Source organism: Rissa tridactyla, chromosome 10, assembly GCF_028500815.1.
Source record: "Rissa tridactyla isolate bRisTri1 chromosome 10, bRisTri1.patW.cur.20221130, whole genome shotgun sequence".
NCBI lineage: Eukaryota > Metazoa > Chordata > Aves > Charadriiformes > Laridae > Rissa > Rissa tridactyla.
The window spans coordinates 9,278,773-9,303,153 of record NC_071475.1 but is presented as its reverse complement, the minus strand read 5'-3'; the positions used below and the strand labels follow the sequence as shown (position 1 = coordinate 9,303,153).

General features: G+C 47.5%; 1 protein-coding gene across 12 annotated transcripts in view; it reads left to right on the top strand.

Moving 5' to 3' along the window:
* The first annotated feature begins 8,498 nt into the window (after positions 1-8,498).
* MAGI1 (membrane associated guanylate kinase, WW and PDZ domain containing 1) overlaps positions 8,499-24,381 on the top strand; it is a 368,017-nt gene continuing 352,134 nt past the window's right edge. For 5 of the 12 annotated variants that reach the window (XM_054216236.1, XM_054216235.1, XM_054216237.1 and 2 more), the window contains exon 1: positions 8,500-9,144. In XM_054216236.1, coding sequence (XP_054072211.1) covers positions 8,859-9,144 — 286 coding nt within the window. In that variant the 5' untranslated portion in view covers positions 8,500-8,858. Of the gene's footprint in view, positions 9,145-24,381 lie in introns of all 12 variants that reach the window. The other 7 variants (XM_054216228.1, XM_054216238.1, XM_054216226.1 and 4 more) reach the window with 3 other exon arrangements.

Below are 24,381 nucleotides of genomic sequence, written 5' to 3'. Positions count from 1 at the left end.
GTTTTGGTCCTCTGCTGGGTAGTGGACTGTGTCTGTCACGGTACAACACAATTCTGTTTCCATGGATCCGGATCTTCAACTAAAAACTCATTTGATGCAAGTCAGGAGTGTTAAGACTTAGTTCTACAACAATAAAAACGAAATGAGCCTAGCAGCAAAATGGTGTGGAAGGATGTACGGGAGATACAATGTCCATCCATACATGGCGCTGTGTGGACGGACATCTTGCACAGGGTTTTGCTAAGTGGTCCTAGGATTGTGGAAAGCCTCCATGACCTCATGCTGAGGACTGGGAGTAGAGCTGTCCCTGCTGCGTGGTGGGAGCAATATCCTGATTTATCCCCACTGCGGTGGCTGCTGGTGACGGGTCTGGCAAGCTGCTGTTGGCAGAACGCTTTGCAGTGGACACTTTGACCTCCGCTGGGCAGAGCAGGAAGGTGGAGCTGCTTCCTCTTCAAGCCTGCCTGCCAGAGACATGATTCAGATTTTACAGCTAATTGACTGCACTGATCTTGCTGCCAGAAAGGGATAATATTCAATGAGTCGCTTGTCTTTCAGTTGCTGCTGTCCAAGACCCTGCATGCACCTTATAAAACCAGTCCTGTGACTGGTCCTGGAGGTCCAGGTTCTCCCACGCCCTCCCCTTCTCATTTTACCTGCTGCTCTGCGTAACCCTCCGTGCCCTGCAGGCACTCCCCTACCTGGGGAGGAGGTGGTGGCTATTTACCAAGTGACCCAGAGTCAAGACGGGATTTTTTGCCATTTCCCCATAACTGCTTCTCATTAAAGCCCTGCTTCACAGAGCCGGGGGTTGCTCCACGCGAGGATAATGAATGTGATGGAAATTAATGCTATCGGCCCCTGGTAGCAGGAGGAGCTTGACTGGAAGCCAACCGAAACTCGCTGTGGGCACTGGCTCGGAACACCATCAGCCCACAGCCCCGTTGTGCTGGGTGCTGTATGTTTTTATGGACAGCCCTGAGCTCACAGCTGGAGGACATGATGAGATAAAAAGCCCACGTGGCAGATTAAAGCCGATCAGCCTGTTGCCGAACACGAAACAAGGAAGGAAGCTTGTAAATACCACACCAAGGAGGCTGACGTGTGCCGTGGGGACGGGCTGGCGGCCGTACAAGCCCGAGCGCTGCCACTCGCTGCTTGGTCTGCTCATCTGCCACCCAACTGGAGTTTGTGTGTTAACACTTCTTCCCTAAGCTGGCTCCCAGCTGAGCCGGCTTTCATCTCTGCGCCGCACTGGAGAGCGATACCGGGCTGGAGCACGAACAAGCAGAGAGCCGACAGCTCCCGGATCTGGCCCATCATACTTCTGTGATGATGCTAGGAAAATAGAGAGCGAACAATGCTGTAGGAATAACTTAGCCCACATACGCTGTTCCCGTAATGTTTGCTCAGTCCCCGACTAATTTAGCACACACAGGACGGGCTGGCAGATTATGCGGCAAGACATGCTAATTCGGGCCTGCGGTTCATGTGAAAGAATGATGAGACGGGCTGGGAGACAATGCGAGCTAATATTAGGACGCCAGGCAGGGAGTCGGGAATCCTAATCCCGACTGCCACTGACCTGCTCCCAGGCCCCGAGTTCCTCTTTGGAGCTGCTTGGAGAAACGGAGCATCTCCCTTCGTGTTTGGCTGAGTTAGCCCTGGGAGCCATTTATCCCAGCCAAGGCTTCTGGCTGTTATTATATATAAATAGTAATGATGATCCTAATCTTTCCATAGGGGGTATGGCACTGCAGGGGTAGCGCCTCACATCCAAGATGCTGCTTTTGTTGGACCAAGCCCGTACGTGCAGTAGACGCTGCTTTAGCATAAAGATGCTCTTGTGGGATGAACAAGCGGTAAGCTGATCAGGGATGTTTCTGTGAAGATACAGCATCAGACACCGCCGAGAATGCTTCTGCTTCAGTGCTTCAAAAAGCAAGATGGGGTTTGTATATCTTCTAAATCACCGAGTGATATCTTGTGGTGTGTTAATTGGCTCTGCTTCTGAGAACATTTATGTGTGTGCTGAGCCTTACACATGTGGCTTGTCTGATGCCTGTAAATTACTCTTATGAGCAAAGCGAAGCCAGTCCCCAGATGGCTGCAGGATCGGGGCCGTGCTGTGTGTTGCTGCCTTGTCTGTCGTGGCTTTTGCCAGAATTATAATTATGATCCAGAGAGGGACCTCCCAGCTACTTCTCACTGTTGAAGGAAGAGCGCATCGGTACCGCTCCGGAGGAACTCCTTTCCAAAACCTCAGCTTGTCCCATCATCATGCCTTATTGCTACTTATTAATATATTTCTTTTAATCTGATTGAGGATACTTGGGCAATTTTTTTTTTTGCAAGGATGAAATCAATTCTCTATCATAGAAATCTTTTCCCCATTTAGGGTTTTTACTGGGTGGGAAGGGATTTCTGCTGTTTATTCTGTATGCAGAATTGCTGTCAATACTCTGTGCTTCAGTTCTTCACTTTTGAAGAAAAAAACCTGCATAGTGGAGCTGGTGGACAAGACACTGCACTGACTCAATCCCGTGTGCCAGTTAGTTTTGGGAAACTGAGTCTTTGTGGTTAGTTTTATTTTCGAACCAAATCATGAGATTGACACCTTTAATTAGCTCCACACAAGCTGTTTGAACCAGGCTGTGCTATGGGGAGAGGTGAGTTTTTCCAAGCTTTTTCTTCCTGCTTTTTTTTTTCCTATATTTAAGCCAACAGACTTGAATACACATCCATCACAAGGGACTATCAACTTACTCAACACGCGGCATCTTTGAAAGGTTCAGACTTTGCCTCTTCTTTATGGCGCCATAAAGACTTATAGCAGAAGTCTTTCCCAATTTAGCTGTCTCCTGCTAGTTTTCAGGAGTTTTAGGAGGGAAGAATAGCAAGCTTTATGCATTGAAGATACATAGAGAAAATAGAGAGGAGATACAGAGTGTGAGACAAGAGAGGTGGTACTGTGTAGAAAGCGGGGAAAGGACGGGGAGTGGTATCTCCGTTAGTCTCAGAAGAGCTGGTGGTGGAGTTTGAGGATGCGATGTGGCTCTCCATGTGTCTGCAGAGGGAAGGAGGAGGGTAACAAAGGAGGAGAAAAGGAGACTCTCGGGGTCTGAAGTGAGTTTAGGTGAGTGTTGGTGCCTTGGATAGTTGAGTCGAGCACAAATGTGAGCCCTTTTCCTTTTTGAGCAGCAGAAGCAGAAAGTGGGGAGGTTTATCAGCTGAAACAGATGCATTGGGATAGCTTATCTTAGCAGGGCAGAGCTATTGTCTACTGAAAAGTCTCTGGTAACTCATGTGGAACCATTAAAATAGCAAAAGAAAAATTCCTAGGGAAGAATGTGACTTAGTATCTACCAGAATAAGGGCAGGAACTTGCTCCTTCTGTGACTAGATCAGAGTCAAGAAAGACTAGAAAAGTAAAGACTTTTTCAAATTTTTTTTCTCCTTTTTGGAAATAGTAGTTGGAAATGCTCCTGTGTGTACCAGACCTCCACTCCTACAAAATCTGCCTAAAATTCATAAAAGTCGAAACATGTGGCAGGCTCAGCTTCCCTTGCAAAGCCAATCTGATCCTTGCTGTAACCAACAGGCTGTACCCTCTCCCCTCCGCTCCTGACTTCTCGGGCGCTTTCCAAGGCTGGGAGCAGCCTGACTCCCTCCTTGCCAAAAAGCCGCACCCACAGCAATCCTATCCTGGAATAGCAACAGCTTCTGCAGGGAAGAAACGCCTGAAAAAAACCCTAATAAACTCAGGGAGCACAAATGCTAATGATTTTTAATTGTGTAGGATTTTTTTGTTTTTTTTTTTTTTTTTTTTAAGAATCTCGCTTCTTATAATGGCTGTTGGTTTCACGCTATCTGTAACACACCTCGAGGCCAGCATCCCTGGGAAGGGTGCACCTGCTGCCAGGCCATCGCTCTGCGCCCTTGTGCTTCTACCCAATGAGCTCAACAACATCCCAATATCCCCGGCCTGTTGTGTGTTATTTAAGCCATAGGATGTGACAGACCATGTTTTATGGAGCCATTAATTTATGTTGGGGGTGACTTTAACCGCCCAAGAATTATATTAATGGCCCTATAAAATACACCCCAGAGTGTCTTAATATGGTTATGAGATTGATCTTCAGCTTTATATTCCACCGTGTGTGATGATATTGGAATAACTTGTAGAGGAAGGTGACACAAGGGATGCAGTAAGGGGTGAGTTTCTTTTTCTTCTTAGCATCTTGTGGTCACAGATTCACTCTGGGGAGCGAGCCATGGGATGGGACCCAGCCACCCTGCTGCGGGAGGCTGGAGATGTCCCATGCAAGGTGCTGCCGTTGGGGATGGAGCTTGCTGGCCCAACTCTGCAAACAACCTCAGGCAGTACCTGTCCGCGCTGGCTGCTCTGTGGCTCCAGCCAGAACTGCTTGTGGCCTGACACTTGGGAGGTTTTCTACAAATGCAGGGTTCAAGCGGTATCTGGAGTTGAGTCAGTAGTTGAAGCATTTGCCAGAGCCAGGACTCAAAGCAGCGTCATCCTGGCTCCTCCTTGCTACCAGAGGGCGGTACCAGCTTCTCCAGAAACGCTGGATGCCACACAAAAAATTCTTCCCTGATCAAAGTTCGGTGGGATTACTATGAATAACAATTCCTGTTTGGCAAATACAGCAATACGTGGTTTTCCCACTGGCAGATGCTGGAAGAGTGAGTGTACCAACAGGAAACCTCAACGTCTGAAAGGCTGGGCCATGTTTAAAGTCTCTTTTCCTCCCAAGATCCACATACTCAGGCTTGCAAAGCCTTGAGGCCTGTGATCAAAGTATTGAGGGTTTGGGTTTTAGCTGGAAATTCAGAATAAATTCTCCTGTATTAAATAATCTGTACTTCTGTTTGTAGCCTTAATCATTGTCATCTTTTTTTTTTTTACACTCTCTGATGGGGGCACAGGGCTCTGTACTGCCAGAAACCCACAACGTTCTCAGACACTAGACAAGTTTGGGGTTTTTTTATCCCAAAACAAGTAAAACTGTGGTTTTCTCTAGTTTTAGTATGAAATTTGAGAGAATTATTTGATGCTTGGGGGAGCTTTGACCCATTTTAAAATCCAGGACACAGCATGAAATTTCAGAGGTGCTTATGAGACCGAGACCGCGGGTCGATATCCTATTTGAAAGAAGCATTTTAGCGGCTGTTGTGTGTTTGCAGTGAGGCCCAAAGCGTGCAGGGTTCCTTCTGAAGGAGGAAGAAAACACCAGCCCACCAATCCCAAGAGATTAGAGGCTGCTGACGGATGGGTCACCAAACCACGGTGACTGCAGAGAACAGAGCAAGGGAATTGGGCCCTGCTGAAAGCTCTGAGCTGGCCTGAACCTGGCTCAACCAGGGCTGTCCTGGGCTGTGAGCTGTCGAGAGCGTGCCATCCCCTGTGAGATGGTGCTGGACCAGCCGCTGCAGGTGATACAGGATGGCTGCAGCCAGCTGTGCTCGGACAAGGGACGTGCCCGAGCTTCTCCCTGCCCAGAGTTAATGTTCGGCTGTTCCCCAGGTGCCCTGAGAAGCTTCATTAATGAATGTTCATAAAGTGCTCAGAGACGCTTGCAAAAAGGAGGGTATTGTTATTAGAACTGCAGTTAGAGGTGAAGACGGTCTGTTAATCATTAAATCACTTCCCTGCAAAGGCAGGACCACCCTCCCCTGGGAGAGAGGCCACGCTGCGCCGCTGAAATGCAAAGACAGGTTTTTGTATGGTATAACAACCTGATTATTTATCGGGCTGGCGTCAGGGACTCTTCTGGGCAGGAGCAGCCCTGCCGTGGGTCACGGGTGCCGCACTGTTAATGGCTGAGCAAGGGCTTCCTTTAATAGAGGTGGCTGGAGCAGCGATGTCCCAAAATCGTCTTGTTGCCGCAGTAAGCTGCTGGGCAGCCGCAGGGTCAGGAATGAAGATGATGAAAAATCTGGGCTATACGTGAGCTGTCACAAGTGATGCCAATTTCCAGCATCCAGAGCTATCCTGGCTAACGGCTTGACCGACTGGTCCTTACTGGATGCAACCAGGAGATAAAATGGTAAGAAGCTGGTCATGGAGGAAAACTGAAGGGAAAGTCTTGAAGTCAAGAGAAAGTTCTGGCTGAGGTTTGCGGGTTTTGTTAATTACCAGCAACAACAATTTTTGGGAACACAAGTGGCCCAGACATGAGTACAGCGTTAGGATTACGACCGGAACAGCTCACACTTGCGTTAGTGTTGCAGTGTTTGTAAGCAAACAGAAAATGGCCCTTAGAAATCTGTCGTCTCATAAATCTTACTAGCAAAATTGTTTTTCTAAATGGTGTTTTTCAAAAATTTTTCTGTGAGGCATGAGTAGTTCTGTAAAATCTATTCAGGGCAGCCACAGCTCATGTGATACTCACATGGATCCCAGATGAATTTTAGCCTAGCAGGGCTGTCACATAACACATCCCGCAAACCGATGGTGATGAAAATACGTCACACCCAGCTCTCAGCTGTGAACAAGAGTCTCCGCGCACTGTGAGCTCGCGCGGGTGACACAACTATCAGCTGGCGTGCAGATGAGATGGGAACCCTTCCCCGCTAGCCATGCTGCCGCTCCTCGGGGTTCACGGGCCTCCTGAGCACTTATTCCTCTCATCACTGGCGCAGTTTTTACTGGTCAAGGCACAGTAAAAAGCATGCTGTGATCCTAAAAGTGACAAATTGGGTAGCTGGTCGCAGAGCCAGTGAAAGCAGACGTAAGGCAGTTACTGCTGCTCAAACATGAGGGATGAGCACAGCTTTAAGTGTGAAAATGAAGTATTAAAGTTCCAAATGGAAAGAAACCTCTTGGAGAGATGGAAGAAAACAAGGGCTAGACACAGCAGGTAATTTGAATTTCATGAGTCCGTTTGCCCTTCATACCCAGGAAGGCAGGCTCTGCCCCGCTCCTTGGAAGGGGCTCAGGTTCTTATTCCAACTCTCTGAGCACTGGCAAGCCCATCTGCTTCCCTGGGCAGAGGTGCCCGAGGCACAGGGGAGGGAGCTGACTCACTGCTGTGCTGCCTGACATTGGACAAAGCGTTCCCGTTCCCTTGCCTGGAGGTGGCCGTGCCACTCGGGCCAGAGACGGTGGCTTCTGCGGCTGCTGGGCAGCGCCCGCAGCGATGGGGATTTTAGGAAATAGCCATATGAAAGGTCTCAGCTGGGGGGAAAGGAGTGATGGGGATGCAGGGTGTGGGGCAGGACAGGCTCCCCTATTTCACCTAGGACAGAGGTAAGGGCACCCTGTCACCCCTCTTAGGTCTATGAGCTAAGCCCGGCTGAGCAGTTCAGCCAGCACTGGGGGACATTAGGCTGAGCTCCATCCCCAGCTACCGCATGCAGGCTCCCCGAGCCTGCCGGCTCTCCTGCATCGCCCATCATTTCGGTACACGCATGGCTTGAAAGATGTGAGACAAGAGTGCAATATGGACGGCAGCAAAATTCTGCGGGCTGTGCTGGCACAGCGCGCGTTGGGGCAGCGCAGGAAGGGAACCCAGGCGCTTTGTTCCCTGTGTAACTTCTCAGTCCTAATTAGCAGCAAAATAGGGCGCACACACATCTGACAACTGAATTCCTTGCTGGAAGGGGTTCGGTCATGCATAAGACTGCTCAAAATGAGCCCTGGCTTTCAGGTTTGGAAGCACGGAGCATGACCTGGAAGGGACAGCTGGTATGTGAGCACTTACTTATTTTCCCCTTTTGAGTTTTGCACCAGTTCTGGGTAACTTTGAAGAGTTGCAGCCAAGGGCAAACAAAAGGATGCGCTTCCCTTTCCCCACCGGACAGACCTTGCTGTAGGTCTGTCCAGCCTCTAAACAATTACATGGGGAAAATAACATGTGAGAATGTAATTAACATTGCAAATTCAAGCACTAAAATATTGAGAAGTGGTGAACTAAGGACACGAGCGTAGCTTTCACTCAGGCTTATGTGCAAGCGCTTTGATACCATTTTAATGATGGGCTTGTGCAAGTTTTTCCTGAGGACTTGTAACTTCATCGCATCCTCTCCTGTAACAACCCCTTGGAAAGTGCAGGTGAGCACTGGAGGTTTGCAACTTGGAAAAATCCTCGAAATCCTCCAGGGAAAGCAAAGGATCGCCATCCCTCTTCCCCTGCAACACGAGCATCTCCAGGGGCTGAACTTCCCAGCGGAGCCGTGTGCGGGAAACCCTCCCCGAGCCCCTCCCCGGAGGTGAACGATTCCCGCTGCGGGGTTTCACGCGGGCACCGACTTTTCCCTTTGGAAAAGTTCTCCGTGGGCGCAGAGTCGGGGCGCGCACCGGCACCGCGGCCGCGGAGTAGAGGGGGCCGGGGAGGGCCGGGGGCCGGCCCAGGGTGGCCGCTCAGCTCCGCTCCGTGCCGGGGGCGGGACGCGGGGAGCGGCGGGGGCCGGGGCGGGGCGGGGCGGGCTGGGCCAGGGCGCCTGCGCCGGGCGGCGCGGAGCGGAGCGGAGCGCGGCGGAGCGGGACGGACCCGAGGGGAACAAAAACAAACGGGGCTTTGTAGCGCCTGAAAGGCGCTGCCTCCGCGCCCCGCGCAGCGAAACAAAACAGCAGCGCGGGAAGGCGAGGAAGAGCCGGATTTGCTTTTTCAGCGCTTTTTTTTTTAATTTTTTTTTTTTTTTTTAAATAAGACGGGAGAGGGACGGCGGGGGGCGGGCGCGCGCCCTCCGCGGGCGCGGAGCCATGTGGGCCCCGCGGGGCGCCGGCGGGGATGGCCTGAGGGGCCGGCGGCGGGTCGGTCTATGAGGCGGCGGGTCGGCGCCCCCTGCGCACCTGCTTACCGCGCTCCCGCGGGCGCGGAGGGCCGCGCAGCACCATGTCGCGGGTCGTCCAGAAGAAGAACCACTGGGCCAGCCGGGTGCGGCAGTGCTCGCTCACCCGCGGGCCCGGCGGGCAGCTGGGCTTCGCTCTGCTCGGCGGCGCGGAGCACGGCGAGTTTCCTTACGCGGGCGCGGTGGTGGGGGACGGCGAGGCGGCGCTGAGCGAGGGGGAGCTGCTGCTGGAGGTGCAGGGGGTCCGCGTCTCCGGGCTGCCGCTCTACGACGTGCTGGAGGTGATCCGGAGCTGCAAGGACCCCATCGTGGTGAAAGCCGTCCGACAAGGTGCGAGCGGGGCCGCGGAGGGACGGGACGGGACGGGACGCGGGGGACCCGCTCCGCGCTGCCCGCCGGGGTGGTACAGAACCCCTCTCGTGGTGCTGGGTGGCCAAGGGCGAGTGCGGTATAGAAGGGAGAGGCGAGCGTTAGCCCTTCGGGGCGGCACAGGACCCCGCAGGAGTCACACGCTGCGTGTGGCGGTGCACCCACGTTTGCACGCGCTCGTGTGCGCACCTTTACCGCGGGCACCGTCTCACCCTGACTCGGCCCGGAGTCTCCCCGCAGTTTCCTGGCCTGCGTTAAGCACAGCGAGCAATTGCGTGAGGCTTTTCCCCTAAGGCACCGCAGAGCCTCCAGTGCTCCCTGCGTGGGCACCCACGGGTGTTGGGGGGGAGGGGGAGAAGCCCCGTGGCCGGGGCTGACCCCTGGAGCGGCCAAGGCAGACTCGCAGCTGGGGGAATGTGGGAGAAATTCCCTCCTCCAGCAGCTGAGCATCCTTTCCAGCGCTGCTGGGTGATGACTGGAGTCTTGTTCAAAAAGTGCGGCATGTGATTGTGGGCTGCCTGCCTTGGGATGGGAAAAGCTGTGACCCTCCTGCCAGGGCAGTTCCCCTCTCTGGCAGAAAGTCAGCTCGGATTTGCTTTCCCCCCCCCCCCCCCCCTCTTTGTTTGCCCTCACCTAGAGCAAACCAGCCCTGCAGTGCACAGTTGAAGGCACACACAGGTAGTTCTCCCGTTTGGCCGGGGAAGAGGATCGGAAGAATCCTCCCATGCGAGATTTTTTTTTTTTTTTTAAAAAAAAAAAAGCTACTTCACATCCGTGTACACGCAACAGTTGCTCAACAGGTTAGTGTAACAGGCCTGGCTAATGGGCTTGTGATTTCCAGGGCAGCACTTGCGTTTAGTGCAAGGAGACTATTACTGTTGCGACTGATGGTCAGGCGGGCCGGATGAGCAGGACTGTGGCTGGACACACACAGAGGTGTGCGGGGTGGAGAGGTGCCCCTGGGTCAGCTCCAAGTGGAGGAAGGAAGGGAAGCTTTCTTCGGATCGCCCAAGAGATTCCTTAGAGAAAAGTTTATTTGTTGTCCAGATGCGTGTGCATCCCGAAGTTGAGGGTTTTGCTGTGGCTGGTGGTTTTTTTCAGTACTTGGTTCAACCTAGCTGGTTGCTGAGGACAAAATTTATGGTCTGCTGGCAGGACCATCACCTGAAGTCTTGTCCCTAGCCTCGCTGATGAGCAGAGCCCAAAGGCTGCAGGCACTTGGTTCACAGCCATCCTTCAAACCTCCGGAGCAGATCACAGCGAAGGGGTGTCGGAGAGGAGCTGAGCTGTGCTGCGCAATCCTCCCCTGCCACCTGCTCCCCTTTCTGGGGCGATGTCAGCTCAAAACCGCCCTGGAGCTGATGAACCAAAGCGTGGCTAGTTATTTCCTAGAGTCAGTACAAATACTCCAGCAAACAGTGTCAAACTCCCAACAAAACCAGTTTCCTTTAAACAAATGTGTATTTTCCCTGTTGTGTTTTCTCGGCTTTGCTGGGAAGTGGGGAGGGAAACTGAGTCTGCTGGTTTCCCTGCCCAGGCAGGAGGGGGAGAAAAGCAAAGAGAAAAGTATGAGGAAACTAGGCAGGGTTGGTTTTTTGTTTGGGTTTTTTTTTTTTTTTTTTGCATAGTGATTGTTTTAGCAGAAGTGTTAAAGTACAGCTTCTGATGTTGCAACGTGATCAGTGTCGGTGGATGGAGGAAGGTACTTAAAAAAGCACCTTCCCAACCCAGCAGTTTGTGATTAAACTTTTTGTTATTTTGGAAACACTTTTTAGTATAAATAAAAACATGTCACAGGAATACACCAGAAATGACAGAATTTGGTGGTAAGTGTGTCTCGGCTCCAGGATCTGGTGAAAAGAAGGGGCAGAGAGCTGAGTTTTGGCACACTGATCGGGTTTTCTCCCAACTCCCTGGAAGCTGGGAGAAAAAGGTTCAAAAACCTGCCTGGAATCAGGGCAGGCACTCGAACATTGGACCGTCCTCATCCAGAGGTCAAAACCAAGCCCCTGGTTACTGTGGGATTGTAGTTTCCCTCCCCTCCCCTTGCCCCCACCCCGCCCCCCTTTTTTTTTTTTTTTAAGGCTTTATTAGACTGGAATGTCAAACTGAAAAACATATATTTTTTAAAAAATCCTTAAATATTTTTGTGGTCTGGAAAGCAGCTCCCTGTGCCTGTCAATGAGAGCCTGGCATCTGCACGCTGTTCTGCGCAGAGCGGGGAACTCCCTCGTGGATCGGGATCATAAGCATAGAAAAGGAGAGTGTTTTAATTAAAATGCAGTACTTCTATGTTGATTAAAAATCTCATTACGGGGATGGCAACTGTCATTTAACAGGAGGTGCGTAGCACTAGAGCAGACAGCGAAGGAGTGTGAAGATAAGACTGTAAACACATTTTTAACTATGATTCTCCTCCTCTTCCCAGTTCTCAGTGCCTAATCGACGGGTGCTGAAGTGCTAGGGCAATATTAGCCTGGAAATGTGTATGTTTTATTGCCTTGTGTATTTTGTATGACATTTACAAGGCTGGAAAAACAGGAAATTTACTATAAATAAGTCAGTCATCTGCAAGCACGAACAGAGAAAATAACTGTTCTGACCTTGCACGCGGTGGAAAAGAAGGGACTAGGGTGTGAAACATAGGTGGAATAGGCTATGCGTGGCCTTTATCGTTAAATTAGGGTTTAAAGACTTACAGGCCCACATGCAGTAATTTTTCTTGCTTTTGTGAGTCGTGAGTTTGACTAGGTTCCCACAAAGCACAAAGAGGGGGAATCTATATGAATTCTTTTAATTGGAATAACAGTAATTAATACTGCTCATATGGGATTTCTTGGTCCTTCCCTTACCCCGTGAGAAAGAGTGAGGAAAGCTAAAAAACTTTTATGAAGCTTTTCCTTTCTTTTCTCCATATTGCTCCTTTTTTTGGTATTATACTTGAGGAAAAAAAATACACCACTATAGTTCCTGGTTTTTGGGGAGAGAGAGGGAGAATCTGCTGCCATGTATCTTAGTAACTTTCAGAACTGTCAAATGTGTGAAAAAAAGCTCAGTTAACATGTAGTGCTTTTATGACTGACTGTTTCCATCTTACATCTGTGCCTAAATTCTGATGAAATTGGCAATTAACTCCCATGGAGTTAATAAATGCAGTTTTATTATTACTTGGTCTGTAAGTATAGAATTAATAGATTGGATTATAGGAGCAATGGTCACGTATGCTTGTGTAAAGCTTGCGTTGCCTTAACACAATGATTTCTCGGCTGTGTTGTGAATATTGTGGCTTCCTTGAATACACTTTATGTTTTCCAAAATAGCTCACTTGGATAAATCAATAATAAAATCGGCACACTCTTCTTCTGTATCCCGAACAAAAGTTTGTCGTGCTGTTCTTCACAGGGGAAGAATTAAGGCTGTACCTATAACAAAGTATTTAAGGCAAGGGGTGTGGGTTTTCTTTCCCCCTCAGTGAGAGATGGACACATTCAGAGAGATTTCAGATTGTGGCCATTTATTTATTTATTTTTTTTTTCCTTGGTTAGATGACCTGTGCCAAATTGTACCAAGCCAGATGCTTGGTATGGGAAAGTGTCGAAGCTATTATGTTTGTACGCTTATTTTTAAATTGTTTTTTAGTTTTCTGTTCAATGCTTTACTTCCCTAAAAAGTCTCAGGATCCCAAGCTCTGAATGACCAATCACTTTGAAACCAGGAGGTGTTGAGGTCAGTTTATGCAATTAATAATTAATTAATAATTTTCATAGTACTTTGCAGCTGGGATGGTCTCATGGCAGGGAGGAGTGGTGAGCTGTGAGGTGGGTTTTTGTTTGTTGTTTTTGTTTTTTTTTTTTTTAATCCCTACACAGTGTTAATGGGAGCAGGCGTGATCCCAAACAGAAACAGTCACTGTTTATCCAGCGCTATCAGCTGCAGTTGTTTCTTTTCAAACATTAACTTGACCCGAAGATAAATTCTGAAACACGGTGCAGGGGCTCAATGCTTCAATGTCAGGCTGGCATTTGCTGTAGGAGGAGATCATGACATGTTGAAATCGGTTACGTGTACTAGTCTGAACCAAACCAGCTTCTTTCCAAAAGTTTGCCCGGGCTGGTATTTGGACCTTTTCCTTTTACTTTCTTGAGAGAGCGTGTGAGGGAATTGCTGTCTTGGATATTTTTTTTTTTTGTAGACCATTTAAAAAAAAAAAAAAAAAAAAAAAAAAGACATTGTTTCATCTGTAAATTTCTGTGTGTTCAGTAGTTTAGCAAACACCAGGAAGCAGAGTGTGGCTTTGTTAGTGGGTTACGCCGAACATCCCACGCTGAGGGATGCTGGTGGCTGGCATTGCAGAGGGGCAAAGGGAGCGTGGCTGCACGAATCCCTCCCTGAGATGTAGCAGAGCTTTAACCTGCGGGCAGCTGCCTCCATTGGGCCAGAGAAGGGAAAAGCTGCTTAGAGACCGAGCTCTTGCTTTTCCTAGGAGTTTACTTCCACAGCTTCATGCACGAGCTCCAAAAAGCATTTTCCTTTGGTCTTCACGTAGTGCCGGTCACTTGCGCAGTGAATTCTCTTAAGTCGTTTTTCCATTTGGCCTAAATTCTTTTGGGACCCAAGTGGATTTGAAGTGGAGTGAAAGATTCACCATGCAAAAACCTGAGAGACGTTCATGCGTTCTAGATTTCTAAAGGCCCGTTTTCAACGCCGACCCTGAGCGTTGTGCAGGGCTGGTCACTACTGAAACGTAAAATAAAAAAAGGCAGGATCTCTCTTTCGCATCGCTTCTAATATATTTTGCTACAAATCTGTAGTCTTTCTTTAAAGCAGCATTTAGTAGTCGTGAAATGTGTATGTCTGTGTATTAAAATACTGCTGTGAGGAAGACCTTAGCTTTACTATGCCTGAATTTACAGTGTGGTACTTGGCAGGATTTAGAAGTGAATCCCGCCTGTGGCAAACCAGTCATCCATCCTCTCCAGAGCCATGAGGCAGCACCCCAGAGATGGGCGTTACAGTCCGAGTGCCACATCCTTGCTGTTATAAAAATTTTGAGGAATTAATATGATCCTTTCAATGGCATGAAATGGGATTATGTTGTCCACAATAAGGTTAATCTTTCCACCCATTTTGATGGGACTCCAGGCTCCCTCTTTATGGCCAGTCTGATCACAGCGCAATTAAGTCACAATTACAGTCTAATTAGGAGCAGTCATTCAGCATCATTGCAAAATAAGATGTTAAAACCATCCTGTGTTTTGTTTTGGTTCGTTTTTTAAAACTGACTTACAACTTTTGCATGAGTGAATTATTGACCTGTTATTGTGAGATGGAAGATTCATCTTGCGTGTATCTTGTTAGACATTTAACAACTCTTTTTGACAGGTTTGAAAGCCAAACCATCAATAGCTCATTGTGTTCCCATGTTTGGGATTGTCGTTTTCCTCTGGTTCAGGCTGTAATCGGTCATGGATCTTTCTCTGCTGTTTCTGTATCTCTCTCTCTCTCTCTATCTGACGTCTGAGAAATACCCCTACTCCTTTGGCAGCATATACATGCACAGGGAAAACGCTTGCCCGAGGGCGGCTACATTAAGGTGTAAAGATCTTCTGAGTAGCAGTTTTGTGGGTGTGCAGAACTGATGAACTGATGATTTGGGCAACAACGTCCCTCACTTGTTAGACTTCAGCGTTGCTCAGTTTGAAGGTAGTGTGGAAACGGAGAAGATGCTGCTGCGTCAAGGGCTTTTTCTCTCGCATTAGCAAGGTCTGAGCTGTGGGCAAAGGTGGGATCCTTGGGACCTCTATTGAGGTTTTTAAAAATAATTGTCCAGGTTTGCTATTTGCATTGCTTTCCTTTCATCCAGACACAAGCTATGCTTGCTAGTTATTTCAGGTGTGTGGTTTGTTTTTTTTTTTTACGCTTCCCCTGACTTTGAGTGGAACGCATAAATCAAGGCGTACGGGTTTTGATCTTAGTGTTCTGCAAATGACTTAAATTTCTTGGTGAAAAGCCTGGAGTACTGGTTCTGTATGAGCAAGCGCCATGGATCTATAGGAGGACTATGAAGAATTTGAGAGAAAACATTAGCTGAAGGCAGGGATCCTTACCGTGAGCAGTCGGTGGTACTCGGAGGGCTGGCACTCAGACCCCTCCATCCCATCTGACCTTCTTCCAGCTCCGCATCCCAACTCCCGGACCAGCAAAATTCATGATCCTCCCGCTCTGTGTCTCTGCAGAGTTTTTTCTGTAGCTCAGCTGTGGAAAAAATGTTGGTTTTGCCTTTTAGAAACTGAGTATCAAGTGACCTTTTTTCACCAAGGGCACAGGGATGGGTCATCCCCCCTGTGATCTATGAGGATCTTGTCCGCTCCCCTTACCCTGTCACCGGCGGCACCACTTGCAGGACAGAGAAAACAGCAGCTTTTCGGCGCTGAGTGACAGCGCTGCTGAGCGTGCAAGACCAGCTCGTGCAGAAACATAATTTTCACCGCTATCATCATTTTCTCTGTCTCTCTTGGCACTTGATATTTTGTTTTCTCACTTTGTATTTCAGTCTTGCACAACTTGCTTTGCCGGAGCTGTTGTGGTAGTTTGACAGGTGAGGCTCCGAGTCCCGCCAGAGCCAGCGGTCCCATAGAGGTCCACGAATTCAGCGCATTTGATGGCTTAAGTTTGGGGGGGATTCTCCACAAGAATCTGGTGTTGGGAAACAAACCCGAGCCTGGGCTATCAGCCAGAGTTTGTTTTCTACTGATCTGATAGAAGGCTGTGGCTGCCTGTTTCCAGAGCAGTTTGGCAGCTTTTACATTGGGCTGGTATGTTGGCAGATTTGGATTATTCTTTTTTTTTTTTTTTTCCCCTTTATTTTTCTTTTTTGCTTTTCCTTCTAGAGCAAATAGGTGCGCCAGCAGGAGCAGCGTGGCTCGGGGTAGCTGGGATATTTTTGTTGAGATCTACTCTTCGGTTTCCAAAGGTCGGACACTCCATCCATCCTCCCTCCTGTGACACTTTAAATGGTTTCCAGAGCTATTCCGCTGCTACGGGCTGGAATGATGGCACCACACTCTCTGCTAGTCCCCAGGCCTGACTTTGGCATCATCTGTACTGAACTGTTTTGTGTTAGTAATATTATTTAAATCTACATAAATTTCTTTTTTTTCTTTTTTCTTTTTTTTTTTAACAGCCCCTAGTAGACCTTGAAGAAACAAAGTATTTTTTTTTTTCTTCAGATCCTGACGTTTTGTGTTACATTTTTACAGACTTGGCTTTTGACTGAGAACAGTTCCTGTTTTTATATTTGAGAGGGCTTGTATCCTAAGTTAAAAGAAAAATAAGGTAAAAATATTTATTGGTTTTCATTGACTGTCCCCTATTAGACTAAACAATAGCACTTATTACACGGTGTGAAAATAATGCAAAGTGCCCTGTCTTCATAATGGAACAGGAAAAAAAAACAAACAAAGCCTTTGGGATGGCTTGCAAAGTGGAACAGATGCCCTTACAATTGCAAGGCATTTGAATAAGGAATCAGTTTTGCATGGTTTGCTAATCCTTGACTAAAGACTTCATTGTCTTGGATTATACATCTGTAATTTTGGAGCCCTGAAGTCAGTGCCTCAGTACAATTAGGTTGGGAAGAGGCCGACTTTTCTTTCTTCATGTCCTTAATCACAGTGGCTTATTTTTTAAGGGGAAAACCTCAACTCTGGGGTTTTCATTTAGTTATTAACAAAAAGCCTTTGAAAAAGAAGCTGCCTAAAATCCAGCCACTCCCTCCACACAAACAAAGCTGTGCAGATATTGTGTACTTTCAAAAAAAAAAAAAAAAGCCAACTTTGATGTTCAACTCCTCTTATTCCAGTGGCGCAGATCCTGTGCTAAGTGGGTGTTAGTCCAAACTGATGACAGACGCAGATGTCTCAGATTATTTTTTTTTTTTTTTTTTGGATGCACGAGAGCGGGGAAGTTGCCTCCCAAACTGGCTGAACTGGGCAGGTGAGGACCTGGGCTGCAGGATAACTGTGAAAAGACTTTTCTTAAAAATAGCAAGGAACAAGCTGTCCTCCTCCTTTCCCAAAGGTGCGTGAAGAACTCCCACTTAGCAATCTAAGCGGCAGGGATGCAGGAGTTTGCTCTGGAAAACAATTCACTGGAGCCTTGCGGGAAGCCAAGGATGGCTGGAGGAGAGGTGGAGAGAGATGGGCAGCGGGAGATACGTGAAAGATATGAAAAGCACCAGGTTGAGGAAGGATTTTGCTGGATTTGTTACTGGTGCTGAGACCATCTCTAAAAGCAGAGGTAGTTGAGTGCTTTCTCCAGGACCAGCCAGGAGTGCGGCTGTCTTTCCAGCTGATGACAGAGCGGTCTATACCAACATCTTCTTGTTCTGGGAACCCTAAATGCCTACATCAATGTATAATATAGGGTGCAACTTTGCTGTTGAATATCCTGTTAGGATGTGGTGCCTAAAATAACTTGTGCTCCTCCAGGCTGTCGATGGAGAACAGACACACGGCTCCCCGGCACAGCATGGGGATGTAGTAGCTGATCCTCAGTGATCCTGGGGAGAAGTCTGTGGTTTGGCTGGATTTGGACTGAATTTGGGGACGTTGTCATCTCCCAAGCTGAGTCTCCCCTTTGCAGGGCTGGGACTTGGGGAAAGCGCTGCGGGACAGGACCCTGATGGGGCTTTGGCAGCCCCCGGTACAGCCCAGGCTTTGTTCTCTCCCTGCCCTAAGGGCGAAAGAGGGATTAGTCTGATGCAAAACAAAGAATCATGTCCTTCTGCTTTCCCTGGTATGCATTTTTTCCTTAAACAATGAAGTGACTAATATAGAATATCTTCTTAATGTGCGCGGGTTGTGGCGGGGAGGAGCAGCAGCAGCCTGTCTGCGTGAGCAGGGCCGGGGGCTCCGCCGGGTTCACAGCGGGGCACTCCGAGGGTCACCCGTTCAGTTGGGTTTGAAGAAAATCAGTAAGGTGTTTGTTTATTGGGAGGGATGGCTTTTTTGGTTGTTTTTAGATTGCTTTTTGCCCGTACCCCAGCAAACTTTGTGTGTTTATTTTACGTGCAAATACCAAACTTGCTTAGCAATGGTATATAGTGTTTTGTCAACTTTTTTATAGTTTGTATGTGCTATGGAGTCCTCCCTGTCACCTACTATCTGCTGTTATTAATCAGACTGTTTCCAAATGGAGATCTGAGCTGACAAATACTTCTCTACATTTACCATAGGTGTATTGCCCCATTTTCTTTTTCTTTCTGGTGTGTTTTTTTTGGATTTGTTTTTTGTTTTTGTTTGTTTTAGATGAAGATGTATGGACAGGCTGAAATGGTTGACCTAATTTCACATGGAGGTATTTTTATCTGAATTTAACCATAGTCTATATAAATCCTTCATGTGGCAGGAAGCTTTGTTTGCCGCACGCGGAGCGAGGCAATTAAACCCCAATAACCGTCTGTCTCTGGCTTTCTAGGGAGGTGCACAACGGCTGCGGGCAAAATCCAGATGGGGCGTTGAGGACACCAGGGCTGTGCTGGTCCAAGGGTTGGCTCCTGGGGGAGGTTACGTACAGGGGAAAGTTTTATATCTATACACAGCCCGCACCCAGCCTTAGAGGAGGAGCTTGTGAAAATATTGTCTGTCACCTATCAAAATTGTTTGAAGGCTTGAGTGAGGCTGTTAGAACATGTGACTGGTGTGTATGTATGAATATATATATTTAATTTTTGCACTTAGTATTCATATTTTCAAATGCTGCTTCGGTGAAGAGTTCCAGAATCTTTTCTTCTTGTCTCTCTCTCTCTCTTTTTTCCCCCCCCCCCCCTTTTTTAATGGAAACTAGTCCCATGACTCAGCAGCTCAAGCTGTTAAACAGCCAGTGCCATAGATTCCATCGCAAGTGGCAAAATTTGTTGTTGGCACAGCTTTTTGAAAGCTGAAAAGGAAGAGTATGAAACCACCACCGTTATGGCCAAGAAGCATTCTCATGCCCATTACCTCATCACGAGATGCATGGGCAGCCTCTCATCCTGTAAAAACATTTAAATTCGTTTCTGTGGTGTTCCCGTGGTGAAAGCGTTTCGGCGATACTTGTCCTGTAAATCATCTGCAGGAACATGTTGGTTTTGAAAGACGGCTTGTTCATGAGACCTCCCTCGCTTTCTAAGTGGGTTATGTGATGTGGCTGCTGAAGATCCAGATTCTCTGTTCCTGACAAACGCTGCTGTCTCTAGACCTTTGGTCCCTGTGAGTCATTTCAAGAGTGCAGGAGGGAAAGCTAGACCACAACTATAAACATTATCTCGGAAAGGTGCCCAGTTTCGCCATGCACACGGGTTTCTGGCATTTTAAAGGCAATAAAGTGGCATTTAGGTCCCTCATTACAGAGTTACCCTTTAACAGAAGGTCATTCCTTTATGAGGGTGGGAGAAGTAGTAAATACTTGGATGCACGATGGTAATCTTCCAAGCCTGATGAAGTTTGGGTCCCTCTCGTGCCAGGCAGTGCACAGAGAGCTGTCCCTGCCTGGATGCGTTGCAGGAGAAGGAGAGTGAAGGCTAAAAAGACCCCAAGTGATGTCTGGAGTGGGGAAGCCAAGCACAAAGGCTGTGACTCGGTCGGGATGCTTGTGGCGAGGTCATGGACCCACAACTCTCCGCTCCCCATTGCTGTGCTCTGGGGCTCTGCTGCTTCCCAGATCCACATTAAAACGGTGGAAATGGATAAATTGCTTCAGGTGGAGGAGCTCCCTTCAGCATTGCCAGGCTGTCCTGCTCCGGTGGAGGTTTGCCATGACAGTGTTTCCATTTAAAATACCCTATAGGTTTTTTACTGTGTGCTTGTAAAACGTGTCAAAGGCTGAAATTTTTATCTGTAGAAGAGATGGCCTAAACACTATCCAAGGTGGCTTTTCCATTTATTTTTGTTTTCTGTTGCCAATTTTCCAGTTGTATTAGTTGATGCTGGAAATACACACATATCAGTTTTTCCAGGAGCTAAATACAGCTTTTTCTTTTTTTTTTTTTTTTAAGTAGTTCTGATCCGGGATAGGATATCTTGGTCACATCACAGACTGGTAAGCATTTAGTGTATAAATTTGGATCTGCTGAAGCTGTTAGACATGAGAAAAGCCCCAGTAAAAATGAGAGCGCTTAAATTTAAGCATGTGCTAACGTAACACGTTGCAGAGGGCTTTTTCTGTCTGTATGTAGAAGATGCTATAATCAGTGCTGAGGCTTGCCTAAACCAGTGTGGAAATTGCTGTTTGCCTAAAAGCTGGGCAAGTTGTCACAATCCTGAAGAGCTCATCGCTGTTAAAAGGTTGCAGTGGATTAACCAAAATCTATTTAAAATTGATTTAGCATCGCTGGCGCGTAACTCGGCCCGGTTATCTGTGCCCTGCTCTGAGGCTGCCGTGCTCTGCGTCGGTGTGAGTCCTGAGCCCGAGTGGGTGAGTTCTCGTTGCATCTTACTGTAACGGTGCTGCCTGCTCTCCCCTGAGGATGCTGGGGAAAACAAGGAAACCCCTGGCTGCCAAACGGGCTCGTCGCAGTTAATTTTTATTTTTGGTATTCTCTCATTCTGTACAGCGTCTGCGGAAGCAGTAGCTGCCCGGATGGGATCTTGCCCCTGGCTGGGACTACATGTGTTTTTCCATGGTGCAATTGAGTTGGCAGGGAAGGTTACATCAGCTGCCCGGCTGGAGCCCGTTTCGGGAGGTGCTGGATACAATTTGTTGGTTGATTTCTGACAAAGAGCGTTTCTGCTGCCTGCAGCACCTCCCGCCTGGCAGGTTCAGGGCTCTGTGCTCACCAGGAAGATTGAAAATTTTTCTTTAAAAATTTAGGGACTTCTTTAGACTCATAGAATTGCCTAGGTTGGAAGGGACCTTTCAGATCATCTAGTCCAACCATCAGCCTGACTGACAAAAACCATCACTAATTTAAACCGTACCTTTAAGCGCTATGTCTACCCATCCTTTAAATACCTCCAGGGATGGTGCCTCAACCACTTCCCTGGGCAGCCTGTTCCAATGCTTGATAACCCTTCCAGTGTAAAAAATTTTTTCCTAATATGATTTTATTTATTTTAGTACTTTTACAGACTTTAATTAAAACTGGTGTTCCTCTTTTCCGGTATTGATTGCAGATTTACAAACAATATTCACGCAGCTGATTTTTTTTGCTGCTGTCCTGCTCCTGTTGCTCTGCTTTTATAAACCTCGAGCATCTTCCCAGCAACCTGTGGGCCGGGTCAGGCAGAGCCCGCGCCTCCCTGAGCTCCCAGATGGGCAAAGCCTTCCCGTTAGCATCACCAACTGATGAACAAAACTTCATCAAGGCCTCTGAAGGACAGAGCTTTCACGTACTCGGACACAGCAGCAGCACTGCTGAATGCTGATAGCTGTCTGAACCGGTGGCAGAAGCAGTGGGGAATATTTATTGCGTATTTATTTTTCCTCAAAGTCCCTGATGTAGAAAAGACCTCGGCATTATTATGCATTGCAGTGGATCATGTTCAGAGGACTTGAGCTAGAAAACATTGTTTCTAGCTCAAGTTTAGCAAACGATGCTCTCAGGCTCAGCTCTTTCAGACGATATTTCACATTGATGCCTTGTAATATCCAGGTGAGCTTTAAGTTGTAATGTTTGCAGAAAATATGTCTGAAGTTCCCCCCTCTTGGAGGTAGATAAGCAATGTGCACATTGCAGCTGCCTGAAACCAAGTTAAAAAATACAGAGTGGTATTTGCATTGTTTTCCCCTTCTCTCAACTCCGCGTTTCCTCTTGACTGGTCAAATCAAATGTCAGTGACATTTCAAAGTCTTCCTGAATGGCAAAATTAGAAATATTCCTTTTCTAAGAAGACTGCAAGAGGTAGTTTAAACATTGCATGCAGCCACTCCGGTAGGAAGTTGTTTAACTTGTCGAAATCTCTCTTTCACTGCAGAACCTCTATTGAAAATGACAAATTGCTTAAAGCAGTTTCCATGTTAGTCTTTAAAAAATTCAGTTTCTTTCCATCCAGAACACGTGGAAGGCATTTATGCACTTGCCTGACTGTTTCTCTGTCCTAAGGCTCACACTCGATGGCTTTGGACTTCATGCAATTTTCACACTCAGCTGCTCGGGTTGGTTTTCCTCAACTTTCTATTGAATGGGGATTTCCCCACCACTGCCTTAGCTTAGACATGAAAAGTCAAATATCTCCCTAGTTCAGGCTTTGGGCACCACAGTGAGAGCAGAGGAGGAACGCTCCGAGGTGTTTGCTTTTTCAGAAGTAATGTTCAGAGCATTATGAAATCCATAATTTAAGCTGGAAAGTCTGCATCCACGGCCGAGTTGTTGTAACGTCCTTGAAAAACGTTGAGCAGTGTTAACGCTTCACAAAATGACAAACCATCTTTTGCTTAAACGTTTTCAACTACTCCTCTGTAGCTGTCACCTTAGCGGAAGGAGATACACGGGCAGGCACCAGATGCAGAGCCCTGCAGTTGGCTATAACTGCTGTAAGAGTAAAAATTGCTCCATTGAAGAGGCTTTTTTCTCTTTAAAAAAAAAAAAAAAAAAGATTTCAAGTTATCATTGTGCTCAAATGACCGTACAGGGAGCAGGACGCTGTTTGGTATGTATCCTGTGAGGGAGTATTGCCAAGCCTTGCACTTGGGCTTGTGAAAGAAGAGGGTGCAGAAGAGAAGTGGGTCTCCTTAGCAATGCTCAGTAAGTGGCAGGCTCCAAAAATAAGGTGGAAATTATATTTCTGGAACCTTAACAGGCTGAGATGAGGCTTTCTGTGCTCTTCCTTCCACCTGAAATGAGTCGCATCAGCGCATTAGTTTGCAGAGCTGCTTTAGGTGGCCCTGCTGAAGCTCCCCTGGCCAAAGATGGGTCCTTCCCCGTGGCCATGAGCAGAAGGTCGTGTGTGTGTCTGCCAGTGCCCTCTGAACTTGGCCGAAAGGCAGGATTTGGGCTGCACCCAAGCCTGCGAAACTGAGGACACAAATTGTTCCCTCTCTGACTGGAAGGTGCTTTGCCCCAAATGGCATCAGCTGAAAAGAAGTCGGCATTGCCCCATTGCTCGGCTTGAGACAACCCTGTTGCTCAAGAGGGATGATTACCGAGTTAGACAGCAGTCAGGAGGGGATTTGAGGACAATCCAGATGCTTTTCTATAACTTGAAGGCATGTCACATCCTGGCACTTCTATTTTTACCCACTTTTCTTGTAACACTGTTTTTCTTTTATCTGCTACGATCCCTTCATTTTTGGCAGGCTGGGGCTGATGTGGTATTTTAACTTCTTCTGTAGCTATTCCTTTGCTGCCTTTTAGCATTTTGTTGCAGTATTGTGTTTTTTTTCCCTCTAAAATGGTACTTAAAAAAAGTAACAGTTACAAATTTTCTGGGATCTGGCTTTGTTTTTATTCTCATGAGTGGTTTCGGAAATTAACTCGGTGCCAGAATGATGCTGTTTTCATAGAAATCATTTTCTTTGGTGTAGGATGTGTTGCAGCAGATCCAGGTGAGCTTTTCCTCTCAGCTGCTTTCCTCCTGTTGCAGATACTGGTTAATACAATTTGTTTTAGAAGGTAGCGCTAGAAACTGGCACCTGCTGGTAAGAATAACCCGTCCCTGGGAGAGTGTCCTCATCTCTTGTAGGCAGAAGGCAGTTTATGCCTGGAAGCATGGAGGCTTTATATACCTTGTTTGTGGTCTTTGTTGCCTTTTGTGGGATATCAAAAGCTGCCTTTGGCTATTCTCGTTATGTGAAGAAATGTCTGATCCATTTCTGAACCCTGCAGAGCTCCCTGATATCAGGCAGAAAATATTTTTTTAATGGATGTTAAACCTGCCTTGCTGGCTGTTGCATCTCTGGCAGAGAAAAATCAGCGCACCGCAAATAGCCCGCAGACACTTACTGCAAAACCAACTTCTTTCTTTTTGTAAGAAAGGGAGGGTTTTAGTCCCTTTCCTCTTGCAACATATTTAGATCATTTTCTGCTTGTCCAACAGCCAGCATCCTCACAAGCAGGACTGGGTTGCTGTTGTATTCCCACAGTTTCATGCCTCTGGTTGATAATTAACCCATTCCTTTAATAATGATGCCATGTTTGCTCTGAAGACCTTTTTTCTTTCCTGCTCTCCAATAGCAATCCAGGTTAAGTGCAGTCTCTTCCCAGCAAAACATTGGCGTTAG